Source organism: Prenolepis imparis, unplaced genomic scaffold (assembly GCF_030444845.1).
Source record: "Prenolepis imparis isolate NDT839.2.m4 unplaced genomic scaffold, iyPreImpa1.0 SCAF_8, whole genome shotgun sequence".
In the NCBI taxonomy this organism is placed as follows: domain Eukaryota; kingdom Metazoa; phylum Arthropoda; class Insecta; order Hymenoptera; family Formicidae; genus Prenolepis; species Prenolepis imparis.
Genome location: NW_028141166.1, coordinates 1,200,652 through 1,225,384, shown reverse-complemented (window position 1 = coordinate 1,225,384; position 24,733 = coordinate 1,200,652). Strand labels below are relative to the sequence as shown.

At 41.5% G+C, this 24,733-nt stretch overlaps 2 protein-coding genes across 2 annotated transcripts; both read left to right on the top strand.

Annotated features, from left to right (window-relative positions):
- The first annotated feature begins 11,690 nt into the window (after nt 1-11,690).
- LOC145939880 (uncharacterized) lies at nt 11,691-12,641 on the top strand. Its single transcript, XM_083044510.1, has one exon. It carries the CDS (start codon nt 11,691-11,693, stop codon nt 12,639-12,641), a length of 951 nt encoding a protein of 316 aa, XP_082900636.1.
- A 6,976-nt stretch (nt 12,642-19,617) lies between these two features.
- Nucleotides 19,618-20,379, top strand: LOC145939879 (uncharacterized). The gene is made up of 2 exons (XM_083044509.1): nt 19,618-19,718; nt 19,812-20,379. Exons 1-2 carry the CDS (start codon nt 19,618-19,620, stop codon nt 20,377-20,379), a joined length of 669 nt encoding a protein of 222 aa, XP_082900635.1.
- Nucleotides 20,380-24,733: the final 4,354 nt, after the last annotated feature.

Genomic DNA, 24,733 nt, shown 5'->3' with positions numbered 1-24,733 from the left:
GACCGTTGGGGAGTCCTTATGCGATGATTTCGGTGATAAGCGATGTGCCAATCCTTCGTATAGGACATCGTATCGGCCGAAATGGCAATTGTCGGCAGGTAACACCGACCAGTATGTGGAGGCTCCGTCTGCGTCGTTGCATTCTCCTGTTGTCACGGGGCAGCGAACACCTGAGGGGAGTATTACCTCGTTAGTGTTGTGTTTAACGGGTAACTCCAGCTTCCGGGTAGTGATCCGTATTGAGGCTTGGACGATTGCGTTATCCCAGGTGCCGTACGGATCGCTGTATTGAGTCCCGCTACATCCTCCGTCGGTTTTTACGGAACCTGCGAATGTTACTGCGCGCAGATTGGTAGCGTTTGGTTTAATGTCGGAGAGATGTCCGTTTAATCCTAAGGAGATGGTTCCCGTTTCGTGCAGTTTTCTACAAGTATCGGCCGATGTTTCGTGAATGTACTCGCGTCTGCCGTTATGTACGGCAGATATGTGTGAGTGCATCCCACAGTAATAGACAGTTCGGTCGACTTCAATTTTGCACTGGATTCCTGATGTGTGCTCGAATTCGCTCAACTGTAGCAATTGTACGTAGACCTCTTCCTTCTTTGGCTCGATGTCGTCGACTTTGCATTCTTCTATGTCCAATAGTGAGAGCGTAGTGATATTTAAACCGCGGCCTCCGCAGTCGTACCCTATTAGCCCATTAGAGGTTAGGGCTAACAGTGCGATTGCAGTTAGTATGCTTGCGTAGGTCTTCATTCTGTCGTGGTTGGCTGGTTACTGGCCCGTCCTCCGTCGGGGTGTCCGAGATATAGTCATCTTCGGAGTGGGGGTATTCCGGGGTAGGGGCTTGATGTGGCGAGGGTTTTAGCTTATCCATATGTACAATTCTAAACCTATTATTATTTATAGCTAACTTAACATTATGGTTTTTTAGGATTTGTATAATTTTATAGGGGCCTGTATATTGGTCGGATAGTTTCCCCTTTTTGGGTTCTTTTAATAGGTATACGTTATCTCCTACCTTAAATTCCTTTACATTTAGTTTCCTGTCGTAATATTTCTTAGATCTAATCTTAGCTTCTATTAAATTTTCGCGCGCGTTATCTTGTACGTCGCGGATTCTAGAGAACAATTCTCGAAGATAATGCGAGTATGTTTCGTTTTCTTCATTCTCTAGTGGCGGATCGTTGGAGGGGACACGCGCTATTTTGCCGAATATAAGTTCGTGCGGAGTGTATCGCGTGCCTTCGTGTACACTAGTGTTATATGAGAACGTAGCTAACTTCAAAAATTGATCCCATTCGCGGTTTTTATTAACATATTGTTTAAGGTATTCCCATAGTACATGGTGGGATCTTTCAATCGAACCATTCGATTGCGGTCTATAAGCTGTAGTTTTATATTGCTTAATTCTAAACTTACGTGCTATATTGCGCAACAGAGAATTAAGGAAATGTGACCCTTGGTCAGTTAACCAAGCTATAGGAGCGCCGTATATACATATGAATTCGTTAGTGAGTGCATCGGCTACGTCGGTTGCGGATGCGTGCTTCAATGGAATGGCTAGTGAATACTTAGTTAAAAGGTCCTGTATGGTAAGAATGTATGTATTTCCTAAAGAAGTTGTAGGAAGAGGTCCCATTATATCCATTGAGATTTTATCAAATGCTGTGCCTGGCGTATCTGTAAGCACCATTGGTTGTTTAGTTTTTACTCTTACTAATTTTTTCAGTTGACAATCTTTACATTTACGAATATATTCACAGACGTCTTCCTTCATCTTTGGCCAGGAGTATCGTTCTTTTAGTCGGTTATACGTTTTGGTTACTCCTTTATGGCCTCCTATCGCTGAGCTGTGGTTATCTTTTATAATTCTTTCTCTATCTGCAGGGAGTGGAATTTCGATCTTGTTTGCGCATACGAATATCTTAAGATTAGTGTCGCTTAATGTACGCTGCAGCAATGAATATATGATATTCCAGGTAATGCTATCTACATTGTCTTGACATATCGAGATTGACTGTAGGTCCAATTCTGTAACTACGTCCTTTAGTGAGCGTAGCGTTTCTTTGATAATTTCTATTTCAGTGGCGGCTGAGACTCTTTCTTTAGCGATAAGTGATATTAAGTGTCTGTTACCGTTGCAATTAACTTTTGCTCTGCCCAACGTGGCGTCTTTAATTACGGATAGTATGTTATTATCATGCAACATTTGAGCTCCTCGTCCCAGCGGTACGCCTTGTTGCGTAGCAAATATAACAAGATTGTCTTTTCTGGTTATAAAGTTATCTGGAATAGTTATTATTTTGAATCTCGCGTTCGGTTCTCGTAATTCAAAGGGGGTTCTAGGGTTATCGAAGATTTGATTCTCTTCGTCTGAACTGGAGCTATCGTCAGTCTCGATTTCTTTGTCGGATTCATTTTCTGCGGTATCATCAACGTTATTTCTTGTTGATGAATTTACATTTGTTGGTATGGGAGAATCGACATTTGTTGGGGCTTGTGTTTTCTTATGTTGATTAGTCGAAAATAGTGATTCGTCGGAGTCGGATGTGTTTACAAGCGGGAGAATTTGTTCGATAACAGGGTTTCTAGATAACGCGTCGGCGTTAGCATTTATTTTACCTGCTTTGTATTCTACTTTATATTCGTACTCTAGTAATTTTAGACGCCATCGGACTAAACGCGATGATGGGTCCTTTACTGAGTGTAGCCATACTAAAGGCTTATGATCGGTTACTAACTGGAATTGTCGACCATATAGGTATGGTCTGAAATAATTTACACTATATACTATTGCTAACAGTTCTTTCTCAATGGTAGAGTAGTTTATTTCTGCTTTATTCAATAGTCTCGATGTGTAGGCTATAGGAAGATCCTTCCCTATAGTGCCCTGGCTAAGTATTCCTCCAACCGCATATCCGGATGCGTCGGTAGTTACAATGAACGGTTTAGTGAAGTCTGGGTATTGCAAAATCGGTTCGTTACAAAGCGCATTGCGGAGCTGCGTGAAAGCCGACTCTTGTTCCTCTTTCCAGACGAATGATTCCTCTTTCTTTAGCAGATTCGTGAGAGGTTGTGCTATCTTGGAGAAGTTAGGTATAAACCTTCGATAGTAGCCCGCGAGTCCTAAGAATTGTTTTATGTTTTTCGCGTGTTTGGGTCTAGGGAAATCTTCGACCGCTGTTATTTTCTTGGGATCGGGTTTTACTCCGGCTTCACTTATTACATGGCCCAGGTATGTGACTTCTTTGCGGAGGAATTCGCATTTGTCGGGCTGGAGGCGCAGTCCTGCCCTTCTGAGTCGTTCCGCTAGTTTGTGGAATTTGATTTCGTGTTCTCGCAACGAACTGGAATACAATACTATATCGTCGAGATACACGAAGAGTTCGGCACCTTGAAGTCCCGACAGTACCTGGTCCATGAGCCTTTGGAAGGTCGCGGGGGCATTTTTGAGCCCGAATGGCATTCGTTTAAATTCATAATGCCCATACGGAGTGGAAAACGCGGTTTTATGTGTGTGGGATTCGTTCATCTTTATCTGGTGAAAACCCGATGCCAAGTCAAACACACTAAAGTATTTCGCGCTCCCCAGCTGATCGAGGATCTCTACTATGTTTGGTAAGGGGTAAGCGTCCCCGACTGTTTTTTCGTTCAGTGCTCGGTAATCTATTACCATTCGCCAACGCTTGTTACCTTGTGAGTCCGGTTTTTTGGGCACGATCCACAAGGGGGAGTTATATGGTGACATAGATGGTTGGATTACATCATTCTCAATGAGTTCTTGCACTTGTTTGTTAATCTCCTCCTTGTGCATCGGCGGGTATCTGTATTGTTTTGTGTGTACCGGAAGTTCGTCGGTCGTTGGGATGGTGTGTGTGGTGACGTTAGTAGAGTGTAGTTTGTCGGTAGGAAGGCGAAACAGATCATTGTAAGTGTGTATTAGGTTATGTACGTGTTTCGTTTCTTCCGTGTTTAGATGATCGAGTCGCAGTAGTGTCTTAATCTCGTCGGGACGGGATGTGTTTTGTTTACTTAGTGTTGCGACGTACTGTGTTTTCTTAGCGAAGGTCTCCTCATGCCCTAAGGTTGGGAGAGCGGCTTCGGAGGTTTTATGACTCTTGGTCGAGGGATGAGATTTGGAGAGAGTGCTTTTACGACTCTTAGAAGGGGGCGGTGAGCCCTCATGGTCTCGAGGATAGGATGTGGAGAGTTTTTCTATCTCTTGAAGACTTATTCTAGGTAAGTTGAACTTGAGATCCTTATCGCTTGTATTGACGGCTTTTATGTAGGCTATGCCGTTGCGGTTGGTGACGATGGCGTCTCCTAAGTAGATGTCATCGTTTACGTGGATCCGTGATATATACCCTACGCTAACGTTGGTATCGCTAACACGGAGCGGTAGTGTAGTTCGCGATCTTGCTGGGATCGTGAATGTTTGTTCGGCGTTGAAAGGGATTGAGGCCCCTTGCCAAATGATGCAGCGTTTGACGTAGTCTATTTTAGACGCGTCTTGTAAGAATTCGGAACCTAAGATTCCGTCTTGCGAGATTGGAAAATCGTCGGTGACGACGTGGAGTTTGATTTGGTGACCGAGGTATTTTATGCTAATAGTCCCGAGCGTTTTGATTTTATCGTTCGTGATTCCGCTAAGGAAGATCGTCGAACTTTTATCAATGTCGTTGCTGGGGAGTATTTGTCCTTGTTTGACAAGATTAGGCGCTGCACCTGTGTCTATCATAAAGCATGTCTCGGTCGATAATCCACCTGCGGCTATGGTGACCGCGGGCGCATGTGAAAAATCGTTCGGAGTTAACATTGCGATTCGCGTGTTTCCGGATCGTGTTCCGTGCTTATCGCTCTTATCGGGCGGTTCGTTTGAGAAGAGGCCCCTTGGTGAGGTGTACCCGACCTTCCCGCGGGGCTCGGTGCGTTTCCCGACTCATTTTTTTGTACGTTATTATTATATTCACGTTTTCTGCATTCTTCTATCTCGTGCCCGTTGTTTTTGCAATAGCGGCACCATTTATTGCGACGGTCGTTGTAACGAGTAGGCGCATTAGTGTTTGTGTTAGTATTATTGTAATTTTGGCGTCTATCGCCATATGTTGGGCGTTCGTCGGAGAATCTCACCGGATCGTTACGCGTATTGTTCGGATAGCGTTCCCGAAAATAATTTTCGTTACGCGGAGGCGTATTAGCGTATCCCCGACGCGTATGTTCGTTTCGCGGTGGTTCGGGTTCGCGGCGGTCACGTGTTTTATATCGATCGCGGTCTATTTCTTCCCGTTTTGCGAGTTCTTTCGCTCTCGCGAACGCCTCAGACGGGACGGAGTATAATCGTCTGTCCATCTGCAATCTGTACTGCAGAGGGAGTCCTTCGCAGAAGGATCGTGCCGTGAGTTCGTCGATTCTTAGGGCTGTCTCATTATCTATGCGTCCCATTGCGCGGCGTTCGGCGTCTAAAATCGCGGATCGTAGATCTTTGACGCGGCTGATGTAATCTAACATGTGCTCTTGGGGTTTTAAGTATACGATACTAAGTTCTCCCCTGTATTGATCGATCGTTTTCGCGGGCCCGAATGCGTTATTTAATAGGTCGATCAGTTGTGTGATGCTTTCGCAGGGCTCCCCCTCGACGGCGCTATAGGCACGCCCGCTAAGCTTATTAAGTAAGAGTTTGGTGAGGTTGCGTTCGGATGTCGGGGGAATTATTTCTTTCGCGCGTTGGCATGCCCGTGTAAATTGCCTTAACGGTATATTATAACCGTCGAAAGTAGGCACGGTTTCGGTCGCTTCGCGAAAGGAGACCTTGGGGGACTGGGGTCGTCCGGAAGGTAACTCGGAATGCCCGGCGGAGTCGTCGAGCGATAGTAGTGGTTGGCCCGAGAGTCTGATAGACGGACTGGGCTCTCGCCGCAGCCGATTCACCTCATTGCGTAATATTTCGATTTCCGCGAGGAGATCGTTTTTGAGGGAATTCATATCCTCAGGGATGGTGCCCTGGGGTTGGCTCTTTCCCGGATTCCTTTCCATATTTTCGCGGAGCGTTTCGATTTCGCGTTCTCGTTTATCTGCTCTTTTTCGTTGCTCTTCGAGGAGTGCGGCCTCCTCTCTTAGGCTGATTTCTTTGGTTTTCGCGAGAGCTTCCCTAGTTCTAATACGATTTTGAGCTTCGATAATTTCGACTTCCTTTTGCTTTAATTTTGCTTGTATATCCGCGAGCTGTGCTTCAGTTAATTCCTTTCCCGCGAATTCCTTTTCAACCGATTCTTCCTTATCTCCCTGTCTTCCGCGCGTCCCGACCATAGCTCGGAAATTTCAGTATCCCACCGCTGTCACCAGTTTTGTTACGTCCGGGGGTGCAGTTGCGGCGTAAATTTTGCGAAATTTAAATCGCGACCTACGAACTCGAACTGCGGGGCGGACTACGTCGTATTTCGGAATTACTCCGGGGATACCCACGACGACAGGTATTTCCTTTATGGTCACGGTCGCGTTTTGGGAGAAAGGGAGCGTTTCGTATAGGTTCGATTACTGACGAATCAGTCCATGTATCCGCGGAATCGTTCGAGTGAATCGTTGACGGAGTGGAAAATAGTGATTACTGTATTACCATCCGAGTCGATACGGTAGGGTTCTTCACCACGGCGGTACAGAAGGTAAGCTCGTTGGCAATGATAACAAGGGTGGTCGATGTCACGTGTTTTCGACAGTCGGTAAAAATTGCAGACTGAGCAAACGACTCCGGTCGGTACGTCGCCGATAACGAGGAGATGCTTAGCGCAAGTTAACCACTCAGATTGCACGCCAATAGGTAAACGCATATGGCAATCCGTACAGAGAGCGGCACTTGTTTCCTTACTAATAAAACCGATTATCCGTTGGCAATACGGGAGGTTATTTAGGGTTTCTTCAATAGTTTCTTCCTCGGAATCATCCTCGGGGAGAAGCAAAGTGGTGGGGATGTCCAAGTGTGACGGTATTATTGGACACATAGGAGTTGATTGTTTAAACTAATGTTAGTTAAAATAAATAATTGCCATGAGGTCGATTTGAATGTTCTAACACGTTCACGAAGTTTCTAGATATTCTGGAAAGATTTAGAATTTTCCAAAGGGTTGACTGTAGGATACCTACTGCAGTTTTATGAGGGCCATAAACTGACCCTTGATAAAAAAAAGGTTTCGCACGATTTCTCTTTTTGGGAGATGAGAAAATTTAAGACGCGCAGAGAATATTCTGGAAACCACGTGGTAAGCTAATATTTCTAAAATTGCAAGAGAATTTATTAGTTATTATTGTTGAGTGATTCAAAAATGCGTAGACGTAGTTTCCGAAATAGATTCTTGTATTTCGCGGGTTCCCGGGCAGAAGGGAGGCTCGTGTTGTAAAGAAATATCTTGAGCACCTACCTTATTTAATTTCCAAGGAATGGACAACGACTGGATGGCGATGATCCGGGGTGCCCGCGTTGTAGAGGGTGTACAGGATGCCAGACCTTTCTGCAGATACCTTGTACGGCGTGGATCGTTGTCCGGGATGTCGTTCAATGGCACCTTGGAATTCTTGATTTCGATCGCGTGCAATTGAGTAGGCCACTCCCGTAATTTAACGTCCGCGTGATTATTATTATTATTATTAATGCTAAAAGGCACGGAGTCGCCGAACAATCTATCGTATTCCGCGTCGTTGTGATAGTCGATTCCAATGAAATTAGAGAGACCACGTGTTGATTCAGTGCGATGTAGTCGTGCTGTTATACGCCGTAGTTGATTCTTTCTTCCTGCACGGCGTGTTTTAGGCATTATAAAATTTAAACATTCTGAACGTCGTTTCGCTTCTGCAATAACTAACGTGCGGCGGTCCTCACTGTTCGTTGTTGCTTTCGGCGAGAGATTATGAGCGGTTCGTCCTCTCTGAATAATCACTACGAGGTTCAGGAAATATTTCTATGTTATAGAATAGTAATTTGTTAGGAATGAATTACTTGACGCGTGTTTTAGGCATTGTAAAATTTAAACATTCTGAACGTCGTTTCGCTTCTGCAATAACTAACGTGCGGCGGTCCTCACTGTTCGTTGTTGCTTTCGGCGAGAGATTATGAGCGGTTCGTCCTCTCTGAATAATCACTACGAGGTTCAGAAAATATTTCTATGTTATAGAATAATAATTTGTTAGGAATGGATTATTCGGCATGTGCAGGCGAGAGAATTCGAGATGCGTTTTAGAAATAATATAGGCTTGGAGATACACGAGGTTGGAACTAATTTAGAATGAATTTAGAATATATATATATATAACACTTTTATTCTAGTATAACACTACGAGTAATACAAAATATCTAAGTTAAATTTTAGAGTTAGAATCTTAAAGTTAGAATTAGTCTTAGAATTAGAATTAGAATCTTAGAGTTAGAATTTGAATTTTAGAATTCGGAGAGAGTCTTAAAGGTGACTGCTCTGCTTGACGGCGCGATTAGAACTGAGCTCCTCTGGGCTCGCTCTGAGGTCCTTCGGTTTTCGGCAGCTCGGTTGCGGCGGCCGAGAGTGGGGGAACTCTCTAGAGTAGGGAGTTGCTGTGGTAGGGAAGTTCCCAGGTGCTGCGGAGCGCCGCGCTCAGGCACTAGGCGGAGTTAGATGTCATGGCCGGCATTGGCGCGCATTTCAAACGGTGTTATAAGAACTTAGAATTATTTTGCATAGGAGTGAAAAATTTAAGTAGCCGGACGTGACATCTAATAGCAAAAGTTATTATTAAAATTTTCTATTCAATCTTTTATTTTGTATTAATAATATAAATAGTTATTATTCTATTATTAATCACGTATATGTGTTCTTTTGCTATTAGAATGCTAATTGTACTATTGTGTTTGATACGCACGTTCCTGAGACTATGTGCCGCGCTCCTTAGTTACGAGCGGCCGGCGCTGCGTTGTTATGGCGCGAGCGAGGAGTGGGGGGCAAGAGGCGTGCGTCTCGAAATCTCGCCGTAAATGGCAAGTAAATCCCAGCACTGATATAAATGAACCATTCGTCCAGAGAATCCAAACGGGACCGCGAGTGGTAGCGATTCCCGATAATTTCAGTATGCGAAAAGACAATTTAGTTATTTTTGTGATGCAACAAGGCGTACCAATCGACCGTGGAGCCCGCATGCTCCAGGATAGTAAATCCTTGCCCATGATTAGAGGTGCCGCCCTAGCCAGAGCAAAGGTAAATCGCGACGGGAATCGCCAAATTATATCGTTAGTTGTTAAAGAACGAGAATCGGGAACGACCGAAAGAGAAATATTAAAGGAAGCGTTTCGGTCACTTTTGGACGTCGTCGGAGAGTTAGAGCTGCAGTCTATCTCGATAGCTAAAGGCGACATCGACAATGTTACCTGGGACGCAGCATACTCATTGTTGACGCGTGTGCTAGACGAAACTAATATAAAAATATTCATATGTAGAAACGAAATCACCATTCCACCGGAGGATGAGAGAAACGACATTATCGCCGAAAATCATAGTTCCGCGATCGGCGGCCATAAAGGCATAACGAAAACATTTCAGCGAATAAAAAAGCGGTATCACAGGAACGGCATGCAAGCCGACGTCAAAACATTTATCGAAAATTGCCGCCCTTGTCAACAGAAAAAGCTAGTTCGCTTAAAAACTAGGCAGCCCATGGTACTAACGGACACGCCCGACGCGAGTTTCGATAAAATTTCGATGGATATCATGGGACCGCTACCCGCTACGCGAGCAAGTAACATGTACATACTCACTATACAAGACCTTTTGACTAAATATTCCTTAGCGATCTCCCGGCGACAAGCAAACGCAATCCACGTAGCAGACGCATTCACTAACGAGTTAATATGCATTTTCGGAGCGCCGAAAGCCATATTAACAGACCAGGGATCACACTTCTTAAATAGTTTAATGCGTAATTTAGGTAAGAAATTTAAAATCAAACATTTTAAGACTACAGCCTACAGGCCTCAATCTAACGGCTCGATAGAGCGCTCCCACCATGTTCTGTGGAATATTTAAAACAATATGTGGATAAGAATAACGAATGGGATAAGTACCTAAAATTGGCGTCATTTTCCTACAACACGAGCGTACATGAGGGAACGCGATACACCCCTTATGAACTAGTTTTCGGGAGGATAGCCAGGACACCTTCTAGCAATCCCGACATTGCCGACGTCGCGGACGAAAGTTACTCTAATTATCTTACAACTCTTTTTAATAAATTAACCGACGTCCAGGCCATCGCCCGCGAAAACTTAATAGCAGCTAAGCGAAGATCAAAAACTTATTATGACCGCAAAGCCAATGTTCGTGAATTTAGAAAAGGAGATTATGTCTATTTGTTAAAAGAACCAACAAAAGGGAAACTAGGGAACCAATATACGGGTCCATATAGGATAATTAAACTCTTAGGAAATCATAACGTTAAGCTAGCGTACATGAAGATAAGCTGAAGGTCTCACTGCATCGAACCCCCACCGAGGAGGACCCTCACTCCAAGCCAAACAGCTATAACTTCGACGCCCGGATGGAGGACCGGCCAGTTCCAAGCAAACGTCGAAATGACTAACATCGCACTCTTATTGATAGCGCTGACAGCCATACCGGCTCATGGACTAGTAGGATATGACTGCGGAGGTCATGGACTAAATATCACCTCGCTTTCTCTCTTAGATATAGGAGAATGCCGGATGGATAATATCGAGCCTGACAAGAAAGAGGTGTACGTGCAGCTACTACAACTAAGCGAGTTTGATCACACCATTGGACTTCAATGCAAAATCGAAATCGATCGAACTATTTACTATTGTGGGATGCATTCGCATGTATCCATAATACACAATGGAAGACGCGAGTACATACGCGAGGTGTCAACTGAAACCTGTAAAAAGCTGTATGACACCGGGACCATATTCCTAGGAAACAACGGTCACATCAAGGTAAACACCACTAACCAACGCAGCCTCACATTCGCGGAGACCATCAAGACTGACGGAGGATGCATCGGTACACAGTTCAGCGACCCGTTTGGAACATGGGATAACGTGGTCGTCCAAGCTTCAATAAAGATTTATACTCGAAAATTGGAACTACCTGTCAAACATAGCACCAACAAGGTGATATTACCCTCCGGTGCTCGGTGTCACGTAACTGAAGGAGAATGCAACGATGCAGACGGTACAACTACCTATTGGTCGGTGTTACCCGCCGACAACTGTCACTTCAATCGTTATGACTGTTTGCGAAAAAAATTTAGCACACTTCATAGAGTTCGTCAAACAATGCAATTTTTTGAAAAAAAAACGTCCCTCCTTTTAAAGGGATGGAGAAAAGGGGAGAGAATAAAATCATATTCTATACCAGGGACTTGCCTACCGACTTACGCCAAAGTCTATGCAGAGAGAATCCCCGACTGTCTACACAGTCACCACCCAGGAGACCACATTCGCACTCGCACGCACAACAGAAATAAACGTGTGCGGATATAAAATTCTGAGAACAGAGCACCCCAAACTCTGTATCCTCGAGACGCAACCTGGACACGCGTTCAAAGGCCGCTCTAGAATCCCGATCGATAATCTCGACATATTCTCCTACGTAAACTCAAAATTTATTTACGTGGAGAAACACCTCAAGACACAACTGACGCAACTATACCAGGACATAATGGAGCAAAAATGCGCCTTGGAAAGGCAAATTCTTCAAAACGCCCTCTCACTCGCCAGCATCGCTCCGGACGAGATGGCACACCGAATTATGAAGACACCAGGCTACACCGCCATTACAGCAGGTGAAGTCCTTCATCTAATCAAATGCGTGCCAGTAGAATGCCGAGTACGCCAAGCCGAGAACTGTTACAACGAGCTTCCCGTAACCTACCAAAACAAATCCCTCTTCCTGTTACCAAGATCAAGGATACTCACCAAAACAGGAACACTCAGGGATTGCAATGAACTACTTCCGGCAATGTATCAAATCCACAACACCTGGTACCGCTTGACGCCGAGGCCAGTAGAGTCGATCGCGCCGCCAACGATACAACCACTAACTAAACCCTCCTGGAAATACGTGAGTCCTGATTCACTTGCCACCAGCGGCATCTACACCAACGAGGATCTCGATCGACTCCGCGATCACATAATGTTTCCGATGGAAAAGCCCTCTATGCTCAATACAATTGCGAGAGGAGCCATGGGACAGGAAGTTCCAGCGGGAAGTTTCTCGATGATGAATCTCCTGGACGAAAAATCGCTGGATCAAATAGCAGAAAACGCGGGAGCACGTCTCTGGAAAGGTTTTATATCTTTCGGATCCGCCAGTGCCGGAATACTGGGAATATTCGTCACTGCGCGTTTCACTAAACTAATAATCGACACACTCATCCACGGTTACGCACTTCACTCCGTATACGGGTGGAGTATACATCTTTTGGGAGCCATCTGGACTTCAGTGACTAACGTCCTGCTACATCTCGGAAGACCAGCAGACCAAGGGCAGAACAATGGAAAAGAGTTGTTACCACTAAATCCCCCTTCGACGACCGAAGATTCTGCGCCCCTAGCCCCCCCCCACACAAGGAAACCAACCCCCTCCAACCGAAAAAATGCGAGCGAGTGAAGTGCAAATTGACTATAGAGAACTGCGTAATCTTCTCTCAGAAGAAGTTAAACTCTGTCAACGCGATAGCGAAAATTAGAATTAAGCGTAGAAAATAAGTAAAAACCGTAACATATATATTACTAAGCCCTAGAATAAATTCGGAAAATTTTGGAACATGGTCCAAAATTTTCTATTTAAGGGGGGGGTGTCACGTCCGGCCGCTAAACATTTTTCATTTTCTTATGTTTCTCATACAAATAATTCTAAGTCCCTTAAGCGCTGTTTGAAAAGCGCGCCAGCGACGGCCATGATGTCTAACTCCGCCTAGTGCCTAAACGTGGCGCTGCGTAGCGCCTAGGAACTTTCCCACCACGGCGAGCGCTCCCACTACGGCAAGCGTCCCCCACCTCGGGCCGCCGCAATGCCGAGCCGCCGAAACGAAGGACCTCAGATCAGTCCCAAACTTAGTCAGTTCTAATCGCGACTCCAAGAGCAGTTCTACTCCGAACGCTCTCTAACTCTAAATCCTAGTTCGAATTCTAACTCTAATTCTAAATCTAATAATAAGCTATAACTCTAAGATTTGATTTCTTGTATTAAGTGCGTCTAGTGTTAACTTTAAATAAATTGTGTGTTTTATATTAACAATTCTAATATTTATTTGAAAATACAACCTCATCTTTAACCTCACGCGTTTCTAGTTCTACATCTTACATTTATTCTCAAAATCTCTAAATTCAGTTGTTTCTACAGCGTGCACGTGTCGTATAGTTCCTTATTAAATAAACTATTATCGATTACGAATTCTAGGCTGCGATTTAGAGAGGACGAACCGCTCATCGTCGCTAAACAATTCACTTCTTTTACTAAATTCTGGAACCTGTAGTGACTGTTTCGAGAGGACAACCCGCTCACAGTTATATACCGAAACAATAACGGACAGTGAGGACCGCCGCACGTCGATTTATTGTGAAAGTAACGCAGTCTCCAGATTGTTCTATATGATTTATAATGCCTAAGACACGCCATGCAGGAAGGAAGAATCAGCTTCGTCGCGCGTTATTACCACCCGGCAAAACCAAACGAATATTCAGCTATTATCGGCACAGATTATTACAACGATCCTGAATACGAGGCATTATTCACCAAACACGTGCTACTAAGAGAGTGGCCAGCGAAATTATCGCAAATTGACATCGAAAAACCTGAGTCCCCGCCACTCGACATCCCAGATAACGACCCCCGCAAATCCGAGTACCTCCGACGCAGAGCTGAAGCCTTGCACAAGCAATACGAGAAGCCACTCCAAAACATCGTGGAACTGCCACCCACCAACTACAAGCCTGACTAAAAAGTAAGTAAAAGAAATATCTCTCGTCAACTTATGATCCTTCGGTTTCACTTAAAAGTAACAATAACGTTCTACTTTAACTGTAAATGAATAACTTCTTCAACGGGCAAACCAAACTAAAATAGTACGTAGCTCAGAGTCATAAAAGTGAAACTCGGGTCCGATAGGAAAAAAGGGTCAGTCATAAAAAAAAGACAAAGGAGCGATTTCTCTTTCCAAATTCTTTGGCCGGTTTCGCTTTTCGTGCTAGAGTAAGAGAACGAATATTTTCCAATATTAACACGCTTTAATTGTTTAAACAATACATTACTCATGTGTCCGCGTAGTTTTTCCAACTATATTATTCCACCCTTTGAGGAGGAATACGAGACAATCGAGACTGTCGAGACGATTTATTGTCAACGTGCCACAGGGTACAATCATCTAGTTACGGACGCCGCGTTGTGCATACGTTGTTACTTCAAATTAAGTACAAGCGAAAAGTCTAATTGGGTAATTTCAGTAAAGCACCTCCTCATAATCGGCGAGTTGCCCACTGGAATAACGTGTTCCGTGTGTAATTTGAACAGTTTGACACAAACTCACGATCCACACCACCATTGTCTCATGTGTCAAATCGCGTATCTAAAGTATCTCGACGGAGAAAAAACTCCCTACACGAACAGTGACGGCAATACAGTAGTGACCGTTTTCCACGCGATTAACAATTCGTTCGACAGGTACCCAGAATACCTCTAACTAAACAACGCAAATTCGTGTTTCCTATTCACTCTTGTATCTATCCGTTCTTGACGCGTGACCATACAATCGGATAGCCTCCGTCGCGGGCAATCCCCGGAAGTAAATCTCCGAAAAGCGACGTTGTCTTGCGCAATAGTCTGAGTACGTTGTTCGTGAAAATATATTCCGCGAATTATACCCCGCGACTTCGCGCGGACGTAACAATAAATAAAAATTACGGATTGTAATTGGTACAGTAATGGTATTAATAAAAAGGGGAACACAAACAATACGAATATATGCAAATAAATTAAAGCCGTTCGTAGACAATTAACTAGCCACACATGCATGCAATACAGTAATCAGATACCTCAAATTTGTTACAGAATTGTAATTAATAAATTGAATTTTAAAATAATCTTGTCAATGTGATGTTATTTTATTCTCAAGTTAATTGTTTAATTTCAATATCATAAAATCGATATTCTGGGATTTTCCCTCTAGAACATGATTAAAGTTAGTTATTAATAGATTCTTCTGCTCTATACGATTTGACCACTAAATGACCCCTAAAGGTTATCTTAATTCAAGACTTAAGTACCATTCTGAACGTAAAATTTCCCGTTTTTTCCGAATCCGAGGTCAAAAATGGGGGTTTCCGTTTTCAAAAATCGAATTAATCTTTAAATGACCTTTAAACTTGACCTCAAGGTCAAGTTCTAGGTCACAATCAAGTCCCTTCTTTTTAACCCTACAACTTTTGTCTGGGGTATTTCTTCCTAAAATTCGATACTTCTGAGTTATTCAGGGGTTCCGGTACATTTTGAACACCCTGTATATATGTATATGTATATATATATATATATATATATATTATACTGGCCCTTAACGGGCCAAAAGCCGAAACCAGGCTATCAATCACAGGACAATCTCGACAGTAAGGCGAATTCCCGCGCGCCGCACAAGGATCGCGATTCTGAACATATTAGCGGATAACATCCGATTCACGGACGGCAGTTCGAAAACAAGAATGGGGTAAAACTGCCTATTCTCCTGCTGCCACTCCGGAGATTCCTCCAAACGAGGTAAATTCCACAGTACTTCTTCGTATGTAAATAAACCTCTATTCGGGTCCTCCCATCCCCATGGGGAGGGAAAACGCATTTCACGATTTGGAACAAACCATATTAATAAGAAATAAAACGTTCGGGATGGCATTCAAGACAAGACTAAAGAAAAACGTACATCTTGACAATTTTGCAAAATGTTAAAAGAATTGCAATATCTTATTTATCGTGCGGTTAGCAAAATTGTCTAATAAAATAACACTTCCTGTTATATATATAAGTATACTATATATATATATACATATATACAGGGTGTTCAAAATGTACCGGAACCCCTGAATAACTCAGAAGAATCGAATTTTAGGAAGAAATACCCCAGACAAAAGTTGTAGGGTTAAAAGGAAGGGACTTGATGGTGATCTAGAACTTGACCTTGAGGTCAGGTTTAGAGGTCATTTAAAGGTCAATTCGATTTTTTAAAACGGAAACCCCATCTTAATTCAAGACTTAAGTACCATTCTGAACGTAAAAGTCCCGTCTTTTCCGAATCCGTGGTCAAAAATGGGGATTTCTATTTTAAAAATCGAGTTGACCTTCAAATGACCTCTAGACTTGACCTCAAGGTCAAGTTCTAGGTCACCTTCAAGTCCCTTTTTTTAACCCTACAACTTTTGTTTGGGGTATTTCTTCCTAAAATTCGATTCTTCTGAGTTAATCAGGGGTTCCGGTACTTTTTGAACACCCTGTATATATATATATATATAAACAGGGTGATTCAAATCAACTGTTTGTCCTTAAAATGTCGTATTCCCGACTGAATTCTAAAACGATTTTTCCTTTGCCAAAATTTGATCCAAAGCTTAGTTTTCAAATTATTAAAAGAAATATTTAGCGAATTCCGGCACGAGTACGAGCGGTAGGCAGGAGCGGCGCAACTCATTATCCGACGCGGGCAACTGTGTGAGGCGCTCGCTGCGATCAACTGTTCGCTACACGCGATGTGTTTGTGTGTGTGTCTGTGTTTTGTGTGTGTGCGTACACACATACACATACGCATACACCTCTCTCTCTCTCTCTCTCTCTCTCTCTCTCTTTCTCTCTCTCTCTCTCTCTCTCTCTCTCTCTCTCTCTCTCTCTCTCTCTCTCTCTCTCTCTCACTTACTCACTTTTATTCTTACCTTGTAGAGGTGTTTGATGACTTTTACTTCCGATGAATAATTGTTGCACGACTGTTAACAATGAGACGTTCCCATCTGACACACCGAATAATAAATAAATTTTTCTTTTTTCAGAAATTGTATCCACATTTAGAACGAATACACTCACACACTTGATCGAAAATAAAGAATTTATTTGTAACAACGTCCCCGCGTCATTCCCGACCGTCCATCCGTCGGAAGGCTGCGCCCGACGAACACCGGCTGGGCAGGGCAGCAGGCACCGAGCGCCCATTGTTAATCATTTATCACCGCGATATCAAATTCGGAAACCGGCTCCGAAAGCGCCCGACGCGCGCCGGAAAAGACCGACTATCGTCGCCCCACTTTTCCCGTCTTTCCAATCCCGTTATCCGAGCGGTATAAAAACCGGAACGGGAAATGAGAGGGGCGAGATTCCGTTCCACCTCCGCCGCTTCCTAAGCTCCGCAGAGTCAACCAGAGAAGGAAACCGAGGTAGACGTATTCGCTGCCTCTGCGGAGATAGTCTCCGCACTCCAAGCTCCGGCCCTCGGAACCTGAGAACTTGCGTATCCGAGGTAGACGCGTCCGCTGCCTCTCCCGAGATTGTCTCGGGATACGTAGATTCCCGTCTCTCTCATCAAGCGCAGCGGCGACAGTTAGATGGAGCTCCGCCACCTTTGTCAAGGTATCTCGATCGCCGTTGCGTTCCCACCCCGTCCTTTAAGCAAATTAGTAGACGGCCGGGGAACGCCGTTTATGCGATATCCGCAGCCACGCGGACGCCCCGCACCGTCGAACTTACCGCAACGCGTACGGACGATTACATTATCGCGAGAATAATTGTGCCGGTCGATCACGCTCTCTTCGATATATCGGAGAGCGGCCGCTCTCGCCCGCCGCGTTTTTCTTGTACACGCCGACTCACGCGCCGGCAAAAACTCCGGCCGCCCCTCTCGCCGCGCCGACACCCGCGCCTAGCCGTCGCGTAAATACGACCGCGCCGCGAGCCGACACCGATACCCACCGTCGTACCTGTAGATACGCACGCACACCCACCACACACACACACACACACACACACACACACACACACACACATACGCCGCGGCGATTTAAATCCCCGAAACACAGCTGTCAGCCGATAGCGAGACAGTTATAGACGCGTGCGACATACACACATACATTCACGATACACGTTCACGCACACTTGTAAATACCTACAGCATACATGTTATAAAGTTCGTTTGTTTTAATTACCGCGTTCGCTGTCTCACCCTTCACGAGCCCTAATCCCGACTGAGATATTCCGAGCTCGCGAAAGGTACCGTTACATATTTATCGATTATAACAGTTAATCACAATCTCGATTACTACTGATTGATTATTAAAATCACTCACAAAAAACGCGTTAAATGCAAAGCGCACGTTACTCGATGCGGATGACAATAGTCTGCGATGATGACAACAGACTGCGGTGACGCGACGCGACGTGATGACGCGACGATAACAATCACGGCGTTGCCGAACGCGTACATACATTACATGTGATAATAATATGTATAAATTTTAAGTTATTAAAAAAAAACATTATAACGTATTATAATACGTTATACTTTTTCTTTTTTTTTAATAACTTAACATTATCTACTGTTTTGCCTTTTTTTCGCAAGCGAGACACGAGAAAAATTATTTTTATGTTTTTGCGAACAAGATGTTTCACGTATGAATGTGTTGGTCGCTCTTGAATTGATATATTTCACTTGAACATTTATTTATACAATACAAAAGATAAATTAAAAAGAAGGTTAGATACAGTATATAAGTATATAATTATCTACGATAAAAATTATCTAAAAATTGTATTATACTTCTGAAAAAAAACTCAAAAATGCTATTAGAACAATATAATAATAATATAGGTATAGGTTATATATATATATATATATATATATATATATATCTCAAAGATGAAATAATAAATCAAAGATGAATAATATAAAAAGAAATGTTTAATTTTCTTTAAAAAGTTTATTTTTATTTTTAACAGATATATTTAACAGATTTGTATGCACACGCATCGGCAGGAATGGTGTCCTGCGTTAGATGTGTGCGAATACGTGTATGACAGCCGAAAGTCATACACGTATTCGCACACATCTAACGCCGGACACCATTCCTGCCAGTGCAAGTACAAAGATAACCAAAACTTTTATTGCTTGTTATGGAACATTTTTACACATGTTTACGAAAATATTACTAGTGCAGCAGAAAGAACATAGAATATGTTTAAATAAGTATAAAATCAAAATTTTCTTTAGATCGTGAATTATTTTTACAAAAAGATAAACATTAATCATTTGAAACTAAATTAATATCTACATTAAATATCTAATTTTTGTTCATAAAAGCATATATCAACAAATTTTCGTAATTATAAATTTAAATTTTCCGCTAACTTTGGCTATTACATATGGCGGATTGGAATAACCAATCAGCAATTGATAGCCCGGTGTCTTAACTCTTACTAGAGGAACTCTATTTTAGATACTCTTCCACTACATTTATTACTAATCTATCCCACTACTTTTGGAAAAAGAGCATCACGTATACTCTTAATTTTTATACGATCACGTTAACCGCTCGTACCGATAGTTCACTTTTCACAACCTAAAGAAATGTACTACACTGAAAGAAGCAGCAGCTGCCCCGGCAGACGCGTGAATAATTACATACCGAGTCGTTATGAAACTCCATCGCTTGAGAACAAATGTAAAAAGTAAGTTTTGTTTAACTATTTTTTTATTTTCTTACATTTTTACAAATTTTTTATTTTTTAAAACTACTTTCATTTTTTTTATGTTTTCTACAGCACTTCATTGGAGCCTCGTGCGGTTCGTATACTAACAATAAGTAGACGATACGCATTGACAGCTACGGAATTCAAATTCCTCGAAATTGGTATCAACGTAGGTCCACCGAGTTACGTGGAGATTGTCATAGGAGATCATCGAGGAAAGGAACTGATATTATCTCTCGAAACGTGGAAGGGACTCTACGAGCAGCGTCACAATACTGAGAATTTTCTTCGGAACGACTCTAAAGATATCCACAGTTCTATAAACGTTGGACCGCTAAGTGTAAAAGTTCATACGATTAATAACGTCAAACTCATAAGTCTCGAATCTTTAAATGTACGCATGATGATGATCGAATCGACGTTACACCGTATGTTCGATCTCGATCAATGCATTGATATAACTTTAGATCGATTGGTTAAAATTACCGAGACAGTCGATGTCAAGTTTACGCAATTCTCCAATATCGCGTCTACTGTAACAGTATATAAAGAAGTATCAAATGTAATACGTGTTAGTAACGCTTTCAATAAGCATCAACTCGTCGATTGCGAGCTGGCATTTTTAGTTTCTAGTCCATAATATGTAAGAAAAAAATATGTAAAAGAATAATAAAGAGTTTTTAAGTCTAAATTATGATGTAATTTCTTCGCACGCATTTCCATTCACCATCTTTCTCCTACCCGTAAACAGCCCCCAGCCCTCATACGTAGCTCCTAATAGTTGCGGAGAATAACGTCATGCGGGGAAAGGGGACCGCGAGGCTAGAGACCGCGAGAGAGATAGCGCTTAGAAGAGAGAGAGAGAGAGAGAGAGGTAGCGAGAGGCTAGGAATCGCGAGAGAGATAGCGCTTAGAAGAAAGGAAAAGGAGAGGAATTTAAAATGAACACATTTTTTTTTAAATATTAATAATTTAATTAATATAAATGTGTATTTACATATGTGTGTGTGTGAATTTAAAATTTAAAAAGAATACATAAATGAATATGAATGAATATGAAATATATAAATTTTAAATATAAGACAAGGTTAAAATTTTATTGACCAACACTGACTAAGACTAATTCTTATATTATAAGACTTTTTATTTGGGAATAATCTCAATTCGAGATTTATTTCCCGAATCCCCTCTAACCCCCCTATAGAATTATAGGCGAGAAAAATATAGATCCGAAAGTCGCTGAATCGGGAATTGAGATTATTCCCAAATAAAAAGTCTTATAATATAAGAATTAGTCTTAGTCAGTGTTGGTCAATAAAATCTTAACCTTGTTTTAAAAATTCGACTGGCAAATCACATCTTACATATTGTTAAATATAAGAATATAAAAAAATATAAAAATACAATAAAAAATAAAAATAAAAGAATAAAGATAATATATGAAATATAATGTTATATAAGATAGCGGATTAGCTGCGACTGCGGAGCAGTGACTTCGAGACGGTGGCCGGGCGGTGGCAGCTGCTGCGAGGCGGTGGATGCGGGACTCCTGCATAACAGAAAAATTATTATTAGTATTTTCTTAATTTTTAGTTTAAAAAAGGATACTTACCAATTCCTGCACATCGGAAACTATTTAAATATCACTATTAGTATCTGTATCCCAGCACAATCTCCCAAAGTTTATTGTGTGCAAATAGGGCATAGACTGCATAATACTATTTGAGACACTGATAATGACATTCACAGCATCTATCTCCCAAAAGTAGAATGTATTGCTCAGTTTCATGTTTGCGCACAGCGCGCGCACGTGAAAACAAGTAATTGACTCGCAAGAAACATGCTGTGCAAAATTTGTCACTATTAACTTCGTAATGAAAAGAAATCCAACACATTTTTTGTAGTTCGTCAATGTCATAAATATCAGCTCGTTTTAAAACCCGCACTTGTTTCTCACTAAACTCCTCACTACATACACTATTATAATCGGAGTCTTCTAAAATTCTTATATTATCATCATCATCGGATAATTCTTCTTCTACGTTCATAACTTCATTGTCCATTTCTTCGACATCTATATACATGTCTTTTCCTCAATGGCCTCATTATTCCCAATGGCCTCTTCTCCATTTTCGATGACAATTACATCTTCTTCAATATTCATTTCTTTTATACACTTTTATACACTTTGCTCTTTACTATATGAATGCTAAAGACTTTTTGACGCGGAGACAGACCCTCTCTCCATAAGTTTTAGCCCCATTCTTCTCAAAATTTCCACAAAGAAATATCGTAGTAATAAAATCGGGCGCTATCTGTTTATATTGTTTATAAATTCGAGTTGCCGAACATCGGTGCTATTTTATTTACACCTGAAAAAACATATACCCTGACACGTTCGTCGATAACCGCAGTATCGAGATCCCTCTACACCCTCCCCTCATAAATTTCCATAAGTGATAAGAAATATCGTAATGATAAACATCTCTTACTAATAAAACAAGGAAGATAATTCCGTCGATTCTGAAGCGCTATTTGTTAAAAAATTCGAGCGGCTAGACATCGGCACTCACTTTTAGTGCTAATCGTAGAATTATTTTAAATAGGGAAGATACCGCGAGGGTACAAAGCTGCCGAACATCGGGGCGCTATTTTGTTTACACCTGAGAAAACATGTTGCGACACGTTCGTTGATAATCGCAACGTCGAGATCCCTCCATGATAAATCATTACGATATTTCTTATGGAAATTTATGAGGGGAGGGGATTACGACGTTTACGTCTCTTACTATAAAAAATGACGAAGATAATTTCGTCGATTCTAGGGCGCTATTTGTTTAAAAATGCGAGCGGTCGGACATCTCACTTCTTTAGCCCTAATCGTATAATTATTTATAAATAGGGGAGATACCGCGATAAGCGTCCCTGCCCGCGTGATGTCAGCCCCGCTCCGCCGAGATACCCCGCGCTCCGCTCGGAGCCCCATGGGTTAGAACCGGCCTCTTACACTTACTAACATAATAAGAATATACGTAAAAATGTAAAAAAAGTGAGTGATACAAAAGTAAGCATACGTATGTTACATAAGAATGAAATACATAATGATTTTTTTTAACGGAATATTTTAATATTTGCATAGTACTAAAGAATATTTTGTCAAATTGAGTCACAAATTATTATTTTTAATAAACTAACTCAACTTCGAATTTATTGTGTTCAGTTCTTTGTTTTTAATAAACTAACTAAACTTCGACAATATTTATATGTTTTTTTATACTAAATAATTTTTTAACAAATGTGAAAAAGGAAATAATTAATTTTATTAGTGTATAAAATTACACGCGCTTGAGTAACAATGCTAATGTAAGCGAAACGCTTCTCTCGAAAGTTGCTATAGCGCAACCAGCGCGAGGCGCGAAGCGAAGCGGAGTGGCTGAAGCTCGAAGCCACGAGGAGAAGCGAGGAGTGAAGTGGCCGTAGGCCCACGGAGCGCAGCAAAGGCGCCGAGCAAATTCTCAAATGTGAACTTTTGGCATTATTGTTAAATGATTACTTCTCTTTTTTTTCATAATTTAAGTTTTTTTAATTAATTGATTAAAAAGTGAAAGGGAAAAATATGGTGAATTATTATGAACTAATTATAATAATATATATATATATAATATTAATAAATATACATTCAACAAAACTAATAATCGTACTTTTCGTAGGAGAGTGTCAAAAGTATCGATAAGTACCACGAAAGAGTGGTGAGGAGGAGGAAGTCCAGGGAGGCATCAGGCAACAGCGAAGCAACTTATAAGATGAGTGATATTTACAATTACTTATAAGTGCAATAGTTTTCAAAATGTAGTAAGTATTTTTTACATAAATAAACTATTATTAAAACTCTTGGCTCTTCGCTGATTATGTCGTACGGTTATCTATAATACACAAAAATCATAATTATACAGGGTCTCCAATTTTAATCTATCATTCCTCTTAACTTTGCAGGAAGCGATCGTAGAGAAAAATTATACAGAAAGAGCATCCGCAAAAACATCCGTTTTTTCGTCCGTTTGGTGGGCCTCGTGGATCAAATCGAATTGTGCGGTCTAAATGATAGCTTATGATGATATATTAATCTGGGAAAAATTTCAAGTTGAGCATAGGAATGGTTTCGAAAATATGAAGAGTCAAAGTTGTCGAAATCGATAAGCAAATCCATAATGGTATAGGATAGATAAAAATATGTTGACTTACTAGTATGCTTGTTGCAAAAATCAATCGAAACGGTAGTCCACATAATATTTTGATCTATCACATACCGTTGAACAACTTTGACTCTTTAAGTCTCTGAAATCATTTCTATGCTCAACTTAAAATTTTCCCCAGCTTAATATATTATCATAAGCTATTATTTAGACCACAATTCGATTCGATTCGTGAGATCCACTAAACAGGCAAAATTTTGCGGATACTCTTTTTTTAACTTCGAGGGGGGACATAGGATGGTGTCATTAATTTAACCTTGGATAGTCGTTTGAAGGATTACGTGAAGATTACCTTCAATTTTTTATTAAGTACTTTCCGAATTATCAGACAAAGTTTACAGTATTTTGACATAAAATATAATATATCTTGTGAAATATTCACTTAAAGGTGACCTTCACAAGATCCTTAAACAACTATTCAAGGTCAAACCAATAACACTATTTTATGTCCCCCCCTCGAAGTTAAAAATTTTTTTATGAAACATTTTTCTTTACGATCGCTTCCTGCAAAGTTACGAAGGGGGGTAATATATTAAAATTGGACACCGATTTTTAAAATATTTCCACAGGTTAGTAGTAATATACATTTATCAACAAAATCGACGCATATATGTTTTAAGTCAAAATTTCGCATAATTTTAAATAAGCATAACTTCGCTAAAAATGATTGTATTTGAAAAATTTTTTTTTACTGTCAAACTTGAAATATCTAACAATATGTAAGATGTGATTTGCCAGTCG